Below are 20,795 nucleotides of genomic sequence, written 5' to 3'. Positions count from 1 at the left end.
GGGCTACAGGTAGGGAACGGCTGCTTGGGGGAGCAGACCCAACGGGTCTGCCATTGGTCTAGTTGAATATAAAAGTGAAATTTAAGCTTGTGATTCCACAGTACAGTTTAAAGATTATCGTTAGCTGTTTTATTATCTTCATAAATTGCTTGGATTGTGTACTTTCATGCTAAATATAGTAATCATACAATTAAAACAGCCGTTCTACTTCCATGTTTGGACAAAATGTTCCAAATGGCTGCTGGGCATAGTGGCGCAATTAGTAGAGATGCCTCTATTGTATCTGGGAAGTAGAGACCCAGGTACAATATTGACTTTGGGTGCTGTCAGTGTGGAGGTTGCATGTTCTCCACATGGCCATGTGGGTTTCTTATGGGAGCTCCAGCATCCTCCCAGATCCCAAAGATGTGCAGGCTTGTAGGTTAACTGGCCTCTGTAAATTGCCAGAGCATGTAGTGAGTGGATACAAAAGTGGTATAACACAGAACTAGTGTGAACCGGTGAACAATAGTCCACGGAGATTCGGTGAGCCAGAGGGCCTGTTTACATGTTGTTTCTTTCAAGCAATCAATGAATCAAAAGTCTGCATATATAAAATTGGCAATGAAACCCCAGTGTGGTATAAAGATGGAAAAAATTGCACCGGGATTCAAATTAATTAAGGCTGTCTATTTAGCAACGTCTGAACTTCCACATCCATACAAAAATAGTGACGTCATTAATGCAAAATGGCAAGTACCAAATACAACAACACTAAGATTTGCTTGTATCCATCAGTTTGAAAATATCAATGGATCATATCACAGCATTCCCAAAGGCTGACAAGAAAATGTGATATCTGATGCAAAATTTGATATCGGATTACTTGGTCACACAATATTGAAATGGTGTACAAATATTGAGGTTAGTATTCTATCTAGCAATATTTGGAGCTCTTTACTGCAGATAAATTATCATCTCAGATAATTTCTTATCGATTTTCTTTTTTTATAGACTTATTGGAGGGAAGTATAACGGCAAAGGAGATTTAGGCAAGACATTCTAGAGCAGGGCGCTTGGCATCTGAAAGCATAGTATCCAGGGTGAGATTATGACAAAGAGGTGGTGCAATAAAGCAGAACTGGAGTAATGTAGCTATGTCAGAGAGCTGAAGTAGGAAGAGATTGGAAAACATGGATACAAATTAAAAAAATTGGGATATTGCCTCACCAGGAGACGAGGAAACCAGCAAACATGGAAGTGATGAGTAAATAGATTGGCACAGGTATAATTACAGAGGACTGACAGATTATGCACGCGAGAGGTCAGATGGAGACACACTGGAAAGCATGGATGCAACAAAACACACAAGAAAATAGGAGGACGCTATTAGGCCCTTCAAGTCTGTTGTACCTTTTAATATGATCAGGGCTGATCAATGCTGGCCTAAACTCTTCATCTTTGCTATTTCTTTAAACCCATCTAGTCTTCAACCTATCAAATATTTATGCGTCCCCACTTTAAATATTTCTAATGATCCAGCTTCCACCACGCATTGGGATAGAGAAATCTGGAGATTCCCCACCCTTTGCAAGCAGAGGTTTCTACATACCTGGGCTTTAAATGACCGGCCTCTGACCTTGCAGTTATATCAGCTTGTTCCAGACTCTCCCACCAATAACCCTAACCCTGTGAAGATTTCTTAGGATCTTGTATATTTGAATAAGGTTACCCCACTAACTCTTTTAAACTCCAAGAAATATAGGCCCAAACAATTTAGTATCTCTTGGTTGGTTAAACCTCTCATCCCAGGAATTAATCCGGCGAAGTTACTATTTATTTTTGGAAAGGGGCCCAAAACTGTACACGGTATTCCAGTTGTAACCTGAACAACACAAGGTACAATGGCAACAGAGCCATGTTTAAACTCAAACCTCATTGCAACAAAGCCCTAAATGCTTTTTGCCTTAGCTACTCACTGGACCTGCTTGCCTGGTTTTTTGAGATTCAAGGATGAGAACATCCAGCTTACACTGTAGCTCACTTACATTCAGATAATAATGCCTATGATCCATCTTACTATAGAGTATGACCTCACAGTTCCCTACATTAAACTTCATTTGCCAGTATTTTGTCTACTCGTTTTATCTATCTATATCCTGTTTGAGAATCACAATATCCTCATCACAACATGTCCTTCCAACAAATAAAAGAGGAAATCAACACCAGTTGAGGCAGGGACGAAAATGAGACAATGCTACTGTATCATACAGTAGCCTCATGAAGCAGCAAGTTTATAATCAAAAGCTCACGCTCATGTCAATTGTGCCAAAGTTGCAAATGGTCTGATTCATCTGTGAACAACTAATAGAGATATGGACATGGTAGCTTCGAAAGATAATTTGGTGAGGACAAAAATGATGACAGCAATCTCCTCTTTCAAGGAAGTTTCTGCATACTCCTGTTATTAGCTAGCCCCTTCAGATTGAAGATGACTTACTGCCACATCAGATTTGTGCAGGGAGGTGGCTGACCAATCCCAGGCTATGCCACAAGTACATTGGCTCCTTGTGCTTCCACATGGATTCATGCTTAGTGTCTCCATCGTGAGTGGTCAGTGACAGTGCCACATCTTCTCAATTTCTTTGAAAATACTTTTGATGACTTTGTACTTGGGCATGTGCAGTGTGCCCCAACAACAAAAGTGGTTGAGTGGAATCAGAGCCGTAATGCTGGAGATGCTGCCCTGGGAGAAAAACCCGACACTGGTTTACCTATCCTGCCAATTGATTATGGATAATTTTGAGACTGCATGGTTGTAATTCAATGGCTTTGCGTTGCCTGCTTTAGGTTGTCCATATTTCTGAAGCATACAAGTGGTAAAGCATTACTGATGATAAGCATACCAGGAGCTTAGCATTAAGTTTGAGGTTTTGTCCTTCGTCAGCTGAAGGCCATGTTGACACACTAAAGTCAATGAAAATTTCATCATAGATATCTGTCTTTGCAAAGAGGTGGCACCCGAGATAGGGAAGTGGTCCATGTCTTCCGATATCTCAATACTGATCTTCATTGCAAGGACAGCAGGACAGCAGTGTTTGAAGAAACATCATTTACATCAGTTACTGTAATTTCAAAGTAAAATTGTTAATCTGTAGGATAAATGGCAGGAAAGGTCATTGCCCTCCAGAATAAACCAATAAGACACAATGCAGATATGATTAGGCTTTCACATGGAAATACACAATTCTTGAGAATCATGCATTTCTAGTTGCAGAGATCAAGTTCCTAGTGAGAGGTGAATGGGATAAGTCATGGATAACAGTGATTTTGGACATTGTTCCGTAATTTTCGAATCAGACAGGAATTCTCCTACTTCCCAGAATTGACAGGTTATTTTAAATGCCTGAACAGAGAATTATACATTATGGACCGAATGGATTGAATTTCGGCCATCAAGTCCTAATTAAATTACATTTGTTAACACAGCATAAAGTTAACTTGGCTTTGTATCTGGCCAATACAATTTGGTTTAGTTGTAGCATCCCTTGCATTGATAAAACAATTATTGTTTCTCTGTATCTAGAGAATTTATTTTCCCCAATCAATTTAGTTTTGTTCCTCTCATGATTCAAAACAACAGATTCTAAGCAGATCTATGGAAAGAGTTTTCTCTGAACAAAGTTAACATGTTTAATGACCTGCTATAATATACACACCATTTTACTTTTCCCCCCCAAAACAATGCAACAACACATTCACTTGGGATGAGAAAGCTTTCTGGCACACATACACTAATTTCCCTTCTCTGGCAGAGTAAGCAGATAAAGCATTGTGCTCTTTATAACAAAACTGGCTGGACTCAAACAACAGAAGAAGGAACTAATGAACATAAATAAAGAGTGGATTTCAATTTTAGAACTATTTACAAATGAGATCAATGCTTCAGGGACCATGTATACAAACACGATACGATACAATAGAACTTTATTTTATCCCAGGAGGGAAATTGATCAAACAGACGTACTGTAAACGAGACTGGTAGCCTCCAATACAGCTTGTATTGGAGCCTACCAGGGAGAAGGCAATTCTGAATTTAGTGTAATGTAATGAACTGGATTTGATAAAGGACCTCAAGGTTAATGAGTCATTAGGAGGCAGTGACCATAACATGGTCAGGTTTAATCTACAATTGGAGAGGGAGAAGGGTAGATCGGAGGTGTCAGTGTTGCAGTTGAATAAAGGGGACTGTGGGGCCATGAGGGAGGAGCTGGCCAAAGTTGACTGGAAAGATACACTAGCAGGGATGACAGTGGAACAAAAATGGCAGGTATTTATAGGAATAATACAGAAGGTGCAGGATCAGTTCATTCCTAGGAGGAAGAAAGATTCCAAGGGGAGGAGGGGACGACCATGGCTAACAAGGGATGTCAGGGAGAGTATAAAAATTAAAGAGAAGTACAACATAGCAAAGATGAGCGGGAAGCAAGAGGATTGGGTAATTTTTAAAGAACAGAAGATGACCAAAACGACAATACGGGAAGAAATGATGAGGTACGAAGGTAAGCTAGCCAAGAATATAAAGCAGGATAGTAAAAGCTTCTTTGGGTATGTGAAGAGGAAAAAATTAGTTAAGACTAAAGTTGGACCCTTGAAGACCGAAAAAGGTGAATTTATATGGGGAACAAGGAAATGGCAGATGTTGAACAGGTACTTTGGATCTGTCTTCACTAAGGAGGACACAAACAATCTTCCTGATATAGTAGTGGCTAGAGGATCTGGGGTGACGGAGGAACTGAAGGAAATCCACATGAGGCAGGAAATGGAGTTGGATAGACTGATGGGACTGAAGGCTGATAAATCCCCAGGGCCTGATGGTCTGCATCCCTGGGTACTTAAGGAAGTGGCTCTAGAAATCGTGGATGCATTGGTGATAATTTTCCAATGTTCTATAGACTCAGGATCAGTTCCTGTGGATTGGAGGGGAGCTAATGTTATCCCACTTTATAAGAAAGGCGGGAGAGAGAAAACAGGGAATTATCGGCCAGTTAGCCTGACATCGGTGGTGGGGAAGATGCTGGAGTCAATTATAAAAGATGAGATAGCCGAACATTTGGATAGTAGTAACAGGATTGGTCCGAGTCAGCATGGATTTACGAAGGGGAAATCATGCTTGACTAATCTTCTGGAATTTTTTGAAGATGTAACTAGGAAAATGGACAAGGGAGAGCCAGTGGATGTAGTGTACCTGGACTTTCAGAAAGCATTTGATAAGGTCCCATATAGGAGATTAATGGGTAAAATTAGGGCACATGGTATTGGGGGTAGAGTGCTGACATGGATAGAGAAGTGGTTGGCAGACAGGAAACAAAGAGTAGGGATTAACGGGTCCCTTACAGAATGGCAGGCAGTGACTAGTGGGGTACCGCAAGGCTCGGTGCTGGGACCACAACTATTTACAATATACATCAATGATTTGGATGAAGGGATTCAAAGTAACATTAGCAAATTTGCAGATGACACCAATCTGGGTGGCAGTGTGAACTGTGAGGAGGATGCTATGAGAATGCAGGGTGACTTGGACAGGTTGGGGGAGTGGGCAGATGCATGGCAGATGAAGTTTAATGCGGATCAATGTGAGGTTATCCACTTTGGTAGCAAAAACAGGAAGGCAGATTACTAAATGGCGTCATGTTGGGAAAAGGGGAAGTACAACGAGATCTGGGGGTCCTTGTACATCAGTCTATGAAAGTAAGCATGCAGATACAGCAGTCAGTGAAGAAAGCGAATGGCTTGTTGGCCTTTATAACAAGAGGAATCGAATATAGGAGCAAAGAGGTCCTTCTGCAGTTGTACTGAGCCCTAGTGAGACCACACCTGGAGTATTGTGTGCAGTTTTGGTCCCCTAATTTGAGGAAGGACATTCTTGCTATTGAGGGAGTGCAGCGTCGGTTTACAAGGTTAATTCCCGGGATGGCGGGACTGTCATATGCTGAGAGAATGGAGCAGCTGGGCTTGTACACTCTGGAGTTTAGAAGGATGAGAGGGCATCTCATTGAAACATATAAGATTGTTCAGGGTTTGGACACGCTAGAGGCAGGAAACATGTTCCCGATGTTGGGGGAGTCCAGAACCAGGGGCCAGTTTAAGAATAAGGAGTAAGCCATTTAGAACGGAGACGAGGAAACACTTTTTCTCACAGAGAGTGATGAGTGTGGAATTCTCTGCCTCAGAGGGTGGTGGAGGCAGGTTCTCTGGATGCTTTCAAGAGAGCTAGATAGGGCTCTTAAAAATAGCAGTCAGGGGATATGGGGAGAAGGCAGGAACGGGGTACTGATTGGGGATGATCAGCCATGATCTCATTGAATGGCGGTGCTGTCTTAAAGGGCCGAATGGCCTACTCTTGCACCTATTGTCTATTGAGATGATTTATGTAACTAATTATGTCATACAAAGAAGATATCAGATGCACAATGATCACTATTTCGTGCCACTATATTGTAGTGTATAAGATGCACAAAGCAGTGATCCAAATTTAATCTAAATATAACAGTCATCCTCTCCAAGCTCAATACTTTCTACAGAGGCTCAAATCATACTCATCTTGCTCCAAATGGATGCACCACATTGGTGTTGCGCATGTGGATGCAATCTCAAAACATTTAAATCCCAAGACAGAAAATGCTTTAAGGGTATCTCCAACTCCTTGAAGGCACAGGGTAAATGACTCATGGGTATCCCTGTCCAAGATCATTCCAACTCGCACATAAGCATTTGAAAAGATAGTTGCTGGCTCTCTGACAGGAACATACAAAAGATGAGCATAAACTCTCCCAACTGTGGGGAAATCTGCTGGCCACGTCAGGACTATAGGGAAAGCAAGTCATCTTCCATTTTGAGGGGTTGCTTCAGAATCAGTAAGTCACCAACACCTACAATAACGAAAATGCTAGAAAATCATCTGCCTGGAATGTTGTGTTTCTCTCTCTCTCTCTCCACATATGTTGCCCAACTTCAGTATTTACAGTATTTTATTTGTTTTTTAGATTCTGATTATTTGCAGCATTTTGCCTATGTATAACGTCCAGACTACACAAAATTTGTCCTTAAGCACCAGATGTAATTCCTGAGAGCTTATAAAACCAACACACACTTAGTGCGTGTGCAGGAACACAATTGAAATCAAGAGGCATTCAATGTGATTATCAAAATTTACAATATAATATTTCACCTATTGATCATATACAAACACCTTAACTGATTACTTGATTAATCATGTTGTCCATTTCCAGGTTAGCTGTCTGGAAGATAAGTTAACAAGTGATTCTTTGGAATTCAATCCACAAGTATCTTATAACTTTTAGTCTGCAAGTATAATAAAACATCATAAACTACCTTGCCGAATATCCACTCAAAAGTCACATACTTCAGTCTCGATTACAAAGTCAGGAATTAGCACTTAAGCACTTTGAATTACCTATAAAAACATGGACTTTTCAAACTCAGCAAACTACATTGGCAAATGGCGTCGCTGTAATGTGGAATTATAGGTAAGAGGAAACTAAACACTTTTCCCAGGAGATAGAGCATTCCATGCTAATAGCTTCCTTAAGGAAGAGAACAATAACCCTGAAGCAACACAAGAAACATAATGGATGCAAGACAACTGCATATCTATGGTTTTACATTATAATAATAGGAGCACTAATCTCATGTTGTTATAACTCTAATTTTACAGTGACAATGAAACAGGATTTAGAAAGACGCCAGAAATATTAAAAACAAATTGAAATATCCAAGTAAATTACAACTATCTGCATTTGAAATGAAGTATCAGCTGGTGAAGATAAATTAACACCGGAAATTCCAGTTAGTGAATGCCACTGACATCAGTGCCAATTAGGAACCAAACCGCCTGCAAACATGGCTGGGAGCGAAGTCGGTGAGTGGGTTGGGGTGGTGGCAGGGCAAAGACGATGGAGCGCATGGTCCGAGTAGGGGAACGATGCGTCACAGGGATGGTGGTGGGAGAGGGCAGGATGGGGCGCGGGGGGGAGGACACAGCGCAGGGGTGGGGGGGAAGACACAGCGCAGGGGTGGGGGGGACGCAGGCAAGATACAGGGTCGGAGGAGAAGAAGGAAGAGGGGCTGCAGGGTCGTGGGGGGGGGGGGTGCTGTGGGGTCGGAAGAGGGGATGTAGGGTCGGGGGGTGGGAGAGAAGGGTCGGGGTGGGAGAGAAGGGTCGGGGGGGAGGAGAAGGGCGCAGGGTCGGGGGGAGGAGAAGGGCGCAGGGTCGGGGGGAGGAGAAGGGCGCAGGGCCGGGGGGGGGGGGGGAGGAAGGGGCGCAGGGCTGGGGGGGAGGAGGAGGAGATGGCGCAGGGTCGGGGGGAGAGGAGGGGGCATAGGGTCAGGGGGGAGGAGAAGGGGCGCAGGGTCGGGCGGAGGAGGAGGCACAGGGTCTGGGGGGGAGAAGAGGCGCAAGGTCGGGGGGGAGGAGAAAGGGGCGCAAGTTTGGGTGCATGATTGGGCAGTTGTGTGAAGGGAAGATGGGGCGAGGGTTGAGGGGGCGAGGATTGGGGGTTGGGGGGATGATGGGTGGAGGGTTGGGGGGGAGATGGGGCGAGGGTTGGGGGGGAGATGGGGCGAGGGTTGGGGGGGAGATGGGGCGAGGGTTGGGGGGGAGATGGGGCGAGGGTTGGGGGGGAGATGGGGCGAGGGTTGGGGGGGAGATGGGGCGAGGGTTGGGGGGGAGATGGGGCGAGGGTTGGGGGGGGGGGAGATGGGGCGAGGGTTAGGGGGGGGATGGGGCGAGGATTGGGGGGGAGATGGGGCGAGGGTTGGGGGGGGAGATAGGGCGAGGGTTGGGGGGGGGGAGATGGGGCGAGGGTTGGGGGGGGGGAGATGGGGCGAGGATTGGGGGGGGAGATGGGGCGAGGGTTGGGGGGGGAGCATGGGGCGAGGGTTGGGGGGGGGAGCATGGGGCGAGGGTTGGGGGGGGAGATGGGGCGAAGGTTGGGGGGGGAAATGTGGGGGGGGAGATGGGGCGAGGGTTGGGGGGGGAGATGGGGCGAGGGTTGGGGGGGGAGATGGGGCGAGGGTTGGGGGGGGATGGGGCGAGGGTTGGGGGGGGGGAGATGGGGCGAGGGTTGGGGGGGGAGATGGGGCGAGGGTTGGGGGAGGGTGGGGCGCAGGGTTGGGTGGGTGAGGGTGAAAATGGCGTGCACCAGCAGGGTCGGAGAGGATGGGGTCGGGGGTCAGGGGTCCCGCGGGGGGGAGGGGTGGAAGTGGGGATGGGAGACAGGGTGATAAAGAGGATGGGGTGAGGGGTCTGGGACGACGTATCGGAAGGTGGTGGGAAGGCACAAAGTACCAGCGCCTGGGGAAGGAGGGGGGCAGGATGTGGCGCAGGGTCGGGTGGAGAGAAGATGGGGCGAGGGTTGGGGGCGGCAGGATGGGGCGCAGATGGGCCCCGGGGTCGGTGGGGAGCAGGGCAGGATTTGGGCGCGACGGTCGGGTAGAGTGAAGATGGGGCACAGGGGGGGAGGATGGGACGCCGGGTCGGATAGGGCGCAGGGTCGGGTCAGAGAGAGGATGGGGGGAGTGAGGATGGAGCGAAGGGTGATGGGTCCCGGAACGAGGTCGAGAAAGGCACAAAATACCGGGGCCTGGGGAAATGAAGGAAAGGGGTGCGGGGGGGGGGGGGACAGGCCGCCTCGCCTCACCTTCGCCTTCTGCGGCGCCGACAAGCGGATTTCGTGTACAAAGGGATTCCTGACCGGCGGCAGCCGACTGCGCCCCTCATCGCCGTCTCCTGCCGCCGAGCAGCATCCTCTCCTCGGCATCTTCATGCTGCGCGTAAAGCCGCGGCTGTGAGATGGTTGCAGGAGAGAGCGATGCTGGAGCCCCTCCCTCCCTCCCTCTGTCCGTCCCTCCCCTCCCCTTCCCTCCCTCCCCGCCCGCCCGTGTCCTGCGCTGCTCTCACTCAGGCCCGGGCGCGTCGCAGCCGCCAGCCCTGCCAACGCCTCTCCGCTGTGCGCACGCGCGCACCCCAAGTCAGCGGGGCGGACGGTTGGCCCCGTTGGCCCCGCGGCGGCTCGAGAGAGGAGGCGGAGAACCATCGACAGTTGCACTTGGACACAAAGTGCTGGAGGAACTCACTCACTCACTCACTCAGCGGGACTGGCAGCATCTCTGGAGAAAAGGAACGGGTGGCGATTCGGGTCGAGACCCTTTTTCAGACCGAGAGCCAGGGGAACGAGAGACATAGACGGTACTTAGGAAAACTACTTAGGAAAAATGAATGACAATAGACAATAGGTGCAGGAGTAGGCCATTCGGCCCTTCGAGCCAGCACCGCCATTCAATGTGATCATGGCTGATCATCCCCAATCAGTACCCCGTTCCTGCCTTCTCCCCATATCCCCTCTCCGCTATCTTTAAGAAACCTATCTAGCTCTCTCTTGGAAGATATGCAACAAAAAAAGCAACGATGATCATGGAAAGGTCCATCGTTGGCTGTGGGATAGGTGATAACGAGTTATGCAGACAGTGGGACTTAACTGGCCGACAGTGAAGCTGGTCCCAGGACTAGGGGAGGGACGTTGAGGGGATATAAGGTATGCTTGAAGGTAGAGAAATCAATATCCGAGGATCATGATTGCAATGCAAGAGAACAATCCCCTTTTTCTTAGGCATCTGAGAAAATTCTGTATATGTACCAGGATTGCTGTGAACCTCTACGAGTATGTTATAGAAAGTATTCTGACGGGATGCATTTCAGCCTGATATTCACGTTCATGAGTTATAGCAGTAGAATTAGGCCATTCGGCCCATCGAGTTAAGTCAAGTCAAGAGAGTTTATTGTCATGTGTCCCAGATAGGACAATGAAATTCTTGCTTGCTGCAGCACAACGGAATACTGTAGGCATAAATACAGAACAGATCAGTGTGTCCATATACCGTAGAATATATATATATATACACACACATAAATAAGTATGTAAAAAGAATCTTAAGAAAGAAATTAGAAAAGCTAAAAGAAGATATGAGGTTGCTTTGGCAAGTAAGGTGAAAGTAAACCCAAAGGGTTTCTACAGCTATATTAATAGCAAAAGGATAACGAGGGATAAAATTGGTCCATTAGAGAGTCAGAGTGGACAGCTATCTGCAGAGCCAAAAGAGATGGGGGAGATATTGAACAATTTCTTTTCTTCGGTATTCACCAAGGAGAAGGATATTGAATTATGTGAGGTAAAGGAAACAAGTAGAGTAGCTATGGAAACTATGAGATTCAAAGAAGAGGAAGTACTGACACTTTTGAGAAATATAAAAGTGGATAAGTCTCCAGGTCCGGACAGGATATTCCCTAGGACATTGAGGGAAGTTAGTGTAGAAATAGCAGGGGCTATGACAGAAATATTTCAAATGTCATTAGAAACGGGAATAGTGCCGGAGGATTGGCGTACTGCGCATGTTGTTCCATTGTTTAAAAAGGGGTCTAAGAGTAAACCTAGCAATTATAGACCTGTTAATTTAACGTCAGTGGTGGGCAAATTAATGGAAAGGATACTTAGAGATAATATATATAAGCATCTGGATAAACAGGGTCTGATTAGGAACAGTCAACATGGATTTGTGCCTGGAAGGTCACGTTTGACTAATCTTCTTGAATTTTTTGAAGAGACTCGGGAAATTGATGAGGGTAAAGCAGTGGATGTTGTATATATGGACTTCAGTAAGGCCTTTGACAAGGTTCCTCATGGAAGGTTGGTTAAGAAGGTTCAATGGTTGGGTATTAATGGTGGAGTAACAAGATGGATTCAACAGTGGCTGAATGGGAGATGCCAGAGAGGATGGTTGTTTGTCAGGTTGGAGGCCAGTGACTAGTGGGGTGCCACAGGGATCTGTGGTTGGGTCCACTGTTGTTTGTCATGTACATCAATGATCTGGATGATGGTGTGGTAAATTGGATTAGCAAGTATGCAGATGATACTAAGATAGGTGGGGTTGTGGATAATGAAGTAGATTTTCAAAGTCTACAGAGAGATTTATGCCAGTTGGAAGAGTGGACTGAAAGATGGCAGATGGAGTTTAATGCTGATAAGTGTGAGGTGCTACATCTTGGCAGGACAAATCAAAATAGGACGTACATGGTAAATGGTAGGGAATTGAAGAATGCAGGTGAACAGAGGGATCTGGGAATAACTGTGCACAGTTCCCTGAAAGTGGAATCTCATGTAGATAGGGTGGTAAAGAAAGCTTTTGGTGTGCTGGCCTTTATAAATCAAAGCATTGAGTATAGAAGTTGGGATGTAATGTTAAAATTGTACAAGGCATTGGTGAGGCCAATTCTGGAGTATGGGGTACAATTTTGGTCGCCTAATTATAGGAAGGATGTCAACAAAATAGAGAGAGTACAGAGGAGATTTACTAGAATGTTGCCTGGGTTTCAGCAACTAAGTTACAGAGAAAGGTTGAACAAGTTAGGGCTTTATTCTTTGGAGCGCAGAAGGTTAAGGGGGGACTTGATAGAGGTCTTTAAAATGATGAGAGGGATAGACAGAGTTGACGTGGATAAGCTTTTCCCACTGAGAGTAGGGAAGATTCAAACAAGGGGACATGACTTGAGAATTAAGGGACAGAAGTTTAGGGGTAACATGAGGGGGAACTTCTTTACTCAGAGAGTGGTGGCTGTGTGGAATGAGCTTCCAGTGAAGGTGGTGGAGGCAGGTTCGTTTTTATCATTTAAAAATAAATTGGATAGTTATATGGACGGGAAAGGAATGGAGGGGTATGGTCTGAGCGCAGGTATATGGGACTAGGGGAGAATACGTGTTCGGCACGGACTAGAAGGGTCGAGATGGCCTGTTTCCGTGCTGTAATTGTTATTTGGTTATATGGTTAAATAAACAAATAAACAAAAAAAGTGCAATCTACTCCGCCATTCAATTTTGGCTGAAGCTAGTTGTGTGCAAATTGGATGTTGTGTGCAAATTGGATGCTGTGCTTCCTACATTTACAACAGTGACGACACTAGGAAGTATTTCAGTGAATGTAGGAAGTATTTCAGTGAACAGCTTTGAGACATAATGAAACTGACACAAAGTCATTATAAAAATACAAGCATTATTTAGAATATCTAATGTTCCCACTTTTTCTGCTAGTGCCTGGCCTGATTTCAGGCAATCTAGCAGAGGAATATATCAACATTAAAACCAAGAAAATGTGAAACCTGTATTACTTTGTTTAAATATCTTTAATCATGATTTCTGTCACATTCTCCTGCGCTTTGTGGATCTGACAGGAATATTAACTTTTAATGTATCTACTAACCTGACACTTTACTATGTTAATCCACTAAGATGAAGACAGCAAAGTTGAAGATTCAGGGATTTTGCAAATTGTAGTGTTTGAAATTCCAATTTACTTTCACTCATGTATAATAAAATCTCATTGCAATAACATTTTGATTACAATTAAACATTGGAAGCTTATAATTATCCAAAAAAATAACTATTGTACAATATCCACTAACTATTTTCAGCCAAGCCACAATATGCTTCCTCTAACATTGACACCCTATGCAATAAGAAGCTAAAATTAATATAACAGGTTGCTAGGAGTTATCAAATCAGAAAAGAACATAAATAATGGGTCTCATGGGACTTCCTTATGATTTAGTATGAGTAGGCAAATGCTGTCTTGATGTACACTTAAAAGAATGAAAGAGCACTTGAGTTTGCTTTTATTTTGAATTGATTCTACATAGTATTTTGGTTCTTGGTTTCTTGGTCCTCCAAAATATTCCAAATGGAATTTAAACTGGAGGTGGGTATTTGTCCGTGGGTAATTTGTCAGTGGGTAAACTGGAGGATGGGTCCATTAATATCTTCATTGATGGATCTTAAGAAAAGTTTATAGTAATAACTTTCCCACTGTTGCAATAGTTAGTCAGTAAAATATAACTTATTTTGCCTGAATTCGAGCTATGATGCTTGGTCCAATTGCCTGTCCACCCCCCTGTAGTTGATTTCAGCAATGGTGAGAGACTATTTATGTAGCATCAAGGCAGTGGGACACAGCTCCCATTTCTGACTGCAATACAAGGACTGCATTTACCTTGAGAGGACTGAGTTCAAAAGTATCAGTTTGAATTCATAACATTTTACTGGACAATGTATTTCTTTTCTCATTTAAGCATTTATCCTTTTTGAATGCATATAATGATTCTGCATCCACCACCTTGGTCATAGCATTGCATCCAAATTCTTACTCCTTTAGCAAATATGTTTTTGTCAAATGGTTTTGTCCGGTACTTCTGTCAATTACCTTAAATCTGTATCCTCTGATCATTACCTGTTCTGCTATTAGAAATATTTATTATGCATCTACTGCATCTAAATAATTCAAAATAATTTAAACCATAATCAAAGTATCCTGGCCTCTTCTGCCCTTTCATAGATCTGTAATCTCTTGTCCCTGGAACCATTGCAGTAAATACTTTTCATAGAGACACAAGGGAGTACAAAATCCAATCACGTTAATCATGTACAATTTGTCATTTACAAGTCCACATTGACTCTTCCTTGTTTGTCCAAATGGCAATTAATTTTCTCCTCAATTATTGTATAAGGGGTTTTTCACCACCAACATCAAACATTCAGGCTGTTACAAATTATATTATGACTCTTTATTTCTATATTCACAAATAATACGTGTTATTATTTAAATGTATCTATGGCATAACACTATGAGTAGTTTAGATTACATGGTGGATGTTGAAATGGAAGGGTGCGGTCAGGAAAGCTTCAGGGGATTCAACACTAAGTTGAAAAGGTGTTTCTTTACATGCCCATAGATTCCAAAGTGATATGTTCGCCCCTTAACCAGGGTCAAAGATGTAACACAGAGGTTACGAGGGGCTGGATGTGTATCCAGAGGTTGTGAAGGAACAATCTTACTCAGAAATAATAAGTGATGGTAATTAAAAAGATAAATGAAGGTGGGATTTTATTGATTTCTCCGTTTATGTTTTTGATCAATGTCTGTAAAATATTAATTAGGACATTCCAAATCTTAATTAACAGTAATATGGTATTTTAAATAAATAATCATTTTAAACGTGCCAATTCTTACTTGAATCAATTTTGACATTTTTAAAGTGTCTCCGATTCTCAATTGTCAAAGGCCATGAAGGCGGTGTTGGGAGGGGGGCTTCAGCATGTATTGGTTCATCTGGTTGCCATTTGGTGCTTGATCAGTTCAGAGGATGGCTACTTTGCTGAAGCCGCATCAGATAACTGCAGCAGAGGAGCCATTATAGAGGGCGAGCATGCGTGGCAGCTTGTATTGAGCCCAAAGTTGCCCATTAATATATTTGCAGAATTGGCAAATTATTAGCAAATAAATGTCAGTGCTGTTAGTTGTAAGATATTGCAATTTACAGAAATAAAATAAGGAGATCACAGTATTCAAAATATAAGCATCAAAATAAAATGGAACATGAATCACTGAGTCCAATTCACTAAATGCAGTCTTGAACAGATTGAATCCTGGTTGGGCTGATATTCAGTCATTAAAAAAAAGAAAGGATAAGAACATGCAGGACAGATGTTGTAGTGATTTACAAAATTGGACCCAGATCTGTTAGGAAATGAATGGATAGGTTGTGACTCTTTTACCTTGCAAAAAAAGCATGAACTAATGCGGGTCTTTATGACTATGAAACATCCTGGTAGGGTCGATACAAAGAACAATTTCCATTTGTGGAGAATGTAAAAACTAGAGGTCATCAGCATATTAAATAAAGAATTCAAAATAAACTTCTTTGTTCAGTAAAAGGTAAGAATGTGAAATCCCTTACTGCGCAAAGCATTTATTGCAATTACTTTAAGTGCACTTAAGAAGAGGCTGGCAAGGGAAAAGGCATTGAGGATTACACCAATAAATTCCTCAAGGAGAGATGGGAACATTGAGTGGAGAATAAACAATATCATGGACTGTTTGTGTCCACATGAATGATTCCTTGCTGAATGTTCCATGTAATTATTTGAATATTTATCACATTAAGACTCAAATTTGGACAAGATGACCTGAAGGCCTGGTGGACAAGATGACATGAAAGCCTATGCAAAAAAAAATCCTACATTTCATTCATTTGTAAAACATTAAGTGTATTTTCTTCATAATTCTTGATACTTAATGGTAATTTTTTTGAATTGGTTTGGATATTGGTTGGAAGTTATTTGGAGACAGATTGTCTACATCTGTTTCCACTGCAATATGTCCCAATTAAGTGGAATGTTTTAGGAGAGGATGTCGAAATTGTTATTATGTAATAATAGATCTCAGGACAGAATCGGGATAGCATAATGTTGTTTCTGAACTATTATTAATATATTCTATCTTAAGGGTGGCATTAATCATTCTTGATTTCAAACAGTAATATCTAGGCTTTTTCCATTTATTGGGTTTAAAGCTCACGTTTATTCCAGAAGTCCCTACAATCCTGCATTTACCTACATTCTTACCAATCATAACCTGTGTGCAGATAAGGCCAATTAGTGCGTCTGAGCTTGGAGTTGTTATTGGGGTCTTGTGGCTGGACCTTCTCATGAGGCTGCTGGTGAGTCGCCAGCAGTGACAGGCTGTATGCAAAACCAACGTGGGCGTGAAGGCGCCACAATGTATTGATCAGGCTATCACCTTATCCTCTACATTAGCACTCCCTCATAGTCATAGATGATTTGCGTGTACTCTACTTTTATAGGTTACAAGGTAGCTTGTGAAACCTACGTGGGATCCCCAGAATTTACCACAGGTGCTTGATAAAGTGATGGGTGGCTAAAATGAGAGGTGGTAAACATAAGCATAAGGCATGAGAAATAAAAGCAGGGGAGGCCAACTGGTGCTGTGAGCCTACTCTTCCATTCATCATTTTCTACCCTAGTGCCATTTTCCAGCACTGTCACTAATCAAATTTCCAGGTTGCAGACCTGCAGATTTCCTGTGCCTTACAGTCCCAGTGTTTTTCCTTCTGCCTTCCTGTATTTGATCTATTTGCCCCTCCCCCAGACAGATAATTTGCAACCAGCAAGCTTCCACCAGCCTTCAAAGCCAATAGTACAACCATTCAGTCACTCTTATTTCCTCAACTCCTCTCCTGGTCTGTGCCTTAAAACATGCTTGCTTTCAAACTTTTCCATGATGTGATGAAAGCTTATTGACCGGAAATATTATCTGTTTCTCGCTCATAAATTCTGCCTGAGCTTGCGAGTATCTCCATTATGTTATGCTTTTGTTGCTCTCAATCCTGTTTTACATGTTATATGAAACTACTTTCTCTTGATCATGCAATGCTGCTCATCCATATGGGTGCAGCGGACATGTGCAATTCAAGCCAAGTATAATCTGTTATCAGCTGATAGTTTTTGAAATAGGCTGTGTTTTGGGTGTTGTCTTTTATAGCACCATGTGTCTCTTTTGTTGAGCTATAAATAAAATTATAGTAAGTGGTGGAAATATAAATATACAGTAGTAACATGCTGCAATGCATGTTATTCATTTTGTCAAAATATGTTCTTAAACAGATATGTTTTAATTAGAATGCAGGCCAGATTTAGCTGTTGCCTGGATGACTGCTCTTTTCCGGGTTGGAGGAAGGCTGAACAAACTGACCCACTGTATCCAAGAGGCAATAGAAACATAGAAAATAGGTGCAGGAGTAGGCCATTCGGCCCTTCGAGCCTGCACCGCCATTCAATATGATCATGGCTGATCATCCAACTCAGTATCCTGTAGGAGAGGTGCAATAAGATTTCAAGTCATGTACTAACTACTGAGGTCCATTCCGATGCCCTTACAATTTTTGACAGACGTAAAATTGGGGGCAGAACTCTGTCCCAGTCAAAGCTGGGAGACATTTCTTTAATAAGTTTTAAATATCTGATATTTAGAGCCATTTATAAATTATTAAAATTCTGTATAGAATTGCAAAAGGAAAATTTATGAAAAAAAACCCCAAACATGTTAGTCTAGCAGGAACTCCTTAAAATATGAGGATAAAGGAGGTAAAAAATAAGAAACCTTTTCTCCCCCTCCTGATCTCTAGGTAGCGAATCCCCATATATTGGAATGCTGATTCTAATTCTTTTTTGGTCTGGCTAGCATAGTGTTGGAGTGACACTGGTCCCAGCACAATCATACACTGTGGTTGGACTTTATGTGGGGTCCACCGACTGAGCAGTGCAACAGATGCAGCAGCATCCATCACTTGTTATGTTTTGGGGTTTATTTGCTCGGGAGTGGTCTGGTTCTGTAGGATTCTGCCTAGTATCTTCAAGAATTGTTGGTAATTTTCCAATGTTACAACTGGTTTATTATGTTTGATGCTCAAGGTTTTTAAGAAAGGTTTTTAAAGAAACATTTAATCAGGTACATGGATCGGACAGGTTTAGAGATATATGGGTCAAACGCAGACAGGTGGGACTAGTGCAGATGGGACGTGTTGGACGATGTGGACAACTTGGGCTGATGGGCCTGTTTCCACACTGTAACAATCTATGACTATGACTCTTTCCCATCTGTTGATCTCAGTGAATGTAAAATTATGCTTCACACTCTTGTCATAGTTTGCCACCAGATCAGAATCTCACTCTGCTCTCACAGCCCAAAATCTCAGGAAATGAAAACAAAAAAACACATCACCAGAGTCAAGGAACTATGATCTGAAATGTTAACCAATTATTTTTCCACATATGCTGCCTGACCTGCAGAGTCTTTCCATAATTTTCTGTTTTATTTTTGATTTCTGGTATATGTAGATTTTTTTAGTTTCATTTATTGGGAAACTCAGATGCTTTGTCATCAACAATACCCATTGAGTGAGGCAGCATGGACAGGATATCATCAGGCAGTGGATACAACTCCCTCAAAGGGAAATCAAAAGTGTCCTGTTGAATTGGTAAATGTCTCAGAGCTATTCAGTTAGTCTACACATCACTAACATGCTATGGTTTGCCGAGCATTTGGCCCAATCTTGGTAGCTGTGTATGAGACCAAAAGGGACTTCTTTTTTGATTTGGAGAAAACTCTTGTTTGCATTCCTGAGGAAGACAAGATGATGCTCACAGATGAAAGACACAAAGTGCTGGTGTAACTCAGCGGGTCAGGCAGCATCTCTGGAGAACATGGATAGGTGACGTTTTGGGTTAGGACCCTTCTTTAGACTGTTTGTAGGGTGTGTGGGAAAGGAAGCTGGAAGAGAGGAGGGGCAGGACACAACATGGCGGGTACTTGGTGAACACAAGCAAGGGGGGTTTTAGATAGGTAGATTTTTAGACAAAGGCTGCAGATTAAAAAACAGGTGTGAGCCAAAGAATAAAGATTTGTAAGTTGTGAAATTTAGGGATAGGAACGTTGTGAATTGTGTAACCATTGGAACGAATGTAGAAGGAGGGAAGTGGACTGGGGCAGAGAGGAATTGAGAGTAGGGATAGCGTCTTTGCAAGAGGCAGGGTGGGAGGAAGTGTAGTTCAAATAACAGAGTAGGTAGGTTTGGAGCATATATCAGTAGATAGTCTGCCCCCTGTGACAGAGACCAAGAAAGAGGAGAGAGGTGTTGGAGATAGTCCAGATGAATTTGAGGGCTGGTGGAATTTAGTGGTGAAGTGAATGAAATAAATAAGTACTGCATGAGTGCAGGAGGCAGCCCCAATACACATAATTTTATTTCTCCCCTGAAAGAGAGGAATTAGTAAGCATCCACTAGGTACATGATATGAATGGGAGAATGGCTGGGGTAAAGCAGAACTGACCAAGATGTTGGATAAAAGAGAAGAGGAGGAGAGAAGTAGGAAGTATCTGCACCGGGAGTTCCAGGAGCATTTTTCCAAACTGAACCTCAGAAGATGCAAAATAATACATCAAATAGCTCAGAGGAATCCCATTTGACCCATCATACCCGTGTGCCTCCCACTTCATCAGTGGTGGTTGGCATCCAGCCATCTGCGAGAGGTGATGGTGTGGCTTTGTTGTCCTGTTTGGAGAGGGGAATGCTTCATCTGTGGTTGCATTTCCTGCTGCAGGCCTACCCTTGACAGGCAGACCCTCCCACAGCTTCCACAGATTAAGTTGTCTCTGGCCGCTAGATTGGACAGTATGTTGCTGTTGCCATTGACCATTTTGTGGCATGGCGCCTAGCCTCCATGGTTATGAACCACATCCTGTCTTGGTGTTTTATACCCGCCTGGAGAACTGCATAGTTTAATTCATTCCCCAATTTTCCCTATTTTCCCCCTGCTGATATTTATTGAATGTCTTTAAACTGTGCAATGTTCTTTGAAGCAAAATCGAGGTGAGGTTTAAAAAATACCTGGACAATACTTAGTGCTTTCAACTCTACTGGCCCAGATCTGCAATATGGAAACAAGACAATTTGGCTGGCATGGATATAAATGCTCCAATGCTTTCTTCCATGCTATATCGTTTTATTGTCCTCTGAAAGTATGCTTTATTTTCAATATTGTTAGACCAGAAATATTCACCAACATTATTTCAGAGTAACTATCTCAGGCTTGACCAAGCATAGTTCCTTACAACCACATTCTGCAAAATGCCCACTGCACAATTCTGTTTATTTTAATGGACATTTTTTTTGTAAAGCAGAACTGGGCTGTTAGAGGCTGAAGGAAAATTGCATGATCAGACAGCCAGTCAAATAGGAGTCAAAATTAAGTACATATACAAAGAAAATTGGCAGGATATCATTCATCTTGAGGTATAGAAGGAGAAAGTTCAGCTCAACGTGTCTGAACCAG

The 20,795-nt window shown here is 43.2% G+C and overlaps 1 protein-coding gene across 1 annotated transcript in view; it reads right to left on the bottom strand.

Moving 5' to 3' along the window:
• Window positions 1-9,903, bottom strand: part of lpcat1 (lysophosphatidylcholine acyltransferase 1) — a 119,370-nt gene extending 109,467 nt beyond the window's left edge. Inside the window, exon 1 of the mRNA XM_033048311.1 lies at window positions 9,702-9,903. Coding sequence (XP_032904202.1) covers window positions 9,702-9,827 — 126 coding nt within the window. The 5' untranslated portion in view covers window positions 9,828-9,903. The remainder of the gene's footprint in view (window positions 1-9,701) is intronic.
• Between the last annotated feature and the right edge of the window lie 10,892 nt (window positions 9,904-20,795).

The sequence above is a fragment of the Amblyraja radiata genome, chromosome 2 (assembly GCF_010909765.2).
Source record: "Amblyraja radiata isolate CabotCenter1 chromosome 2, sAmbRad1.1.pri, whole genome shotgun sequence".
NCBI classification, from domain to species: Eukaryota; Metazoa; Chordata; class Chondrichthyes; order Rajiformes; family Rajidae; genus Amblyraja; species Amblyraja radiata.
Note: the sequence above shows the minus strand (reverse complement) of the source record. Positions and strands in the feature narration are given on the sequence as shown.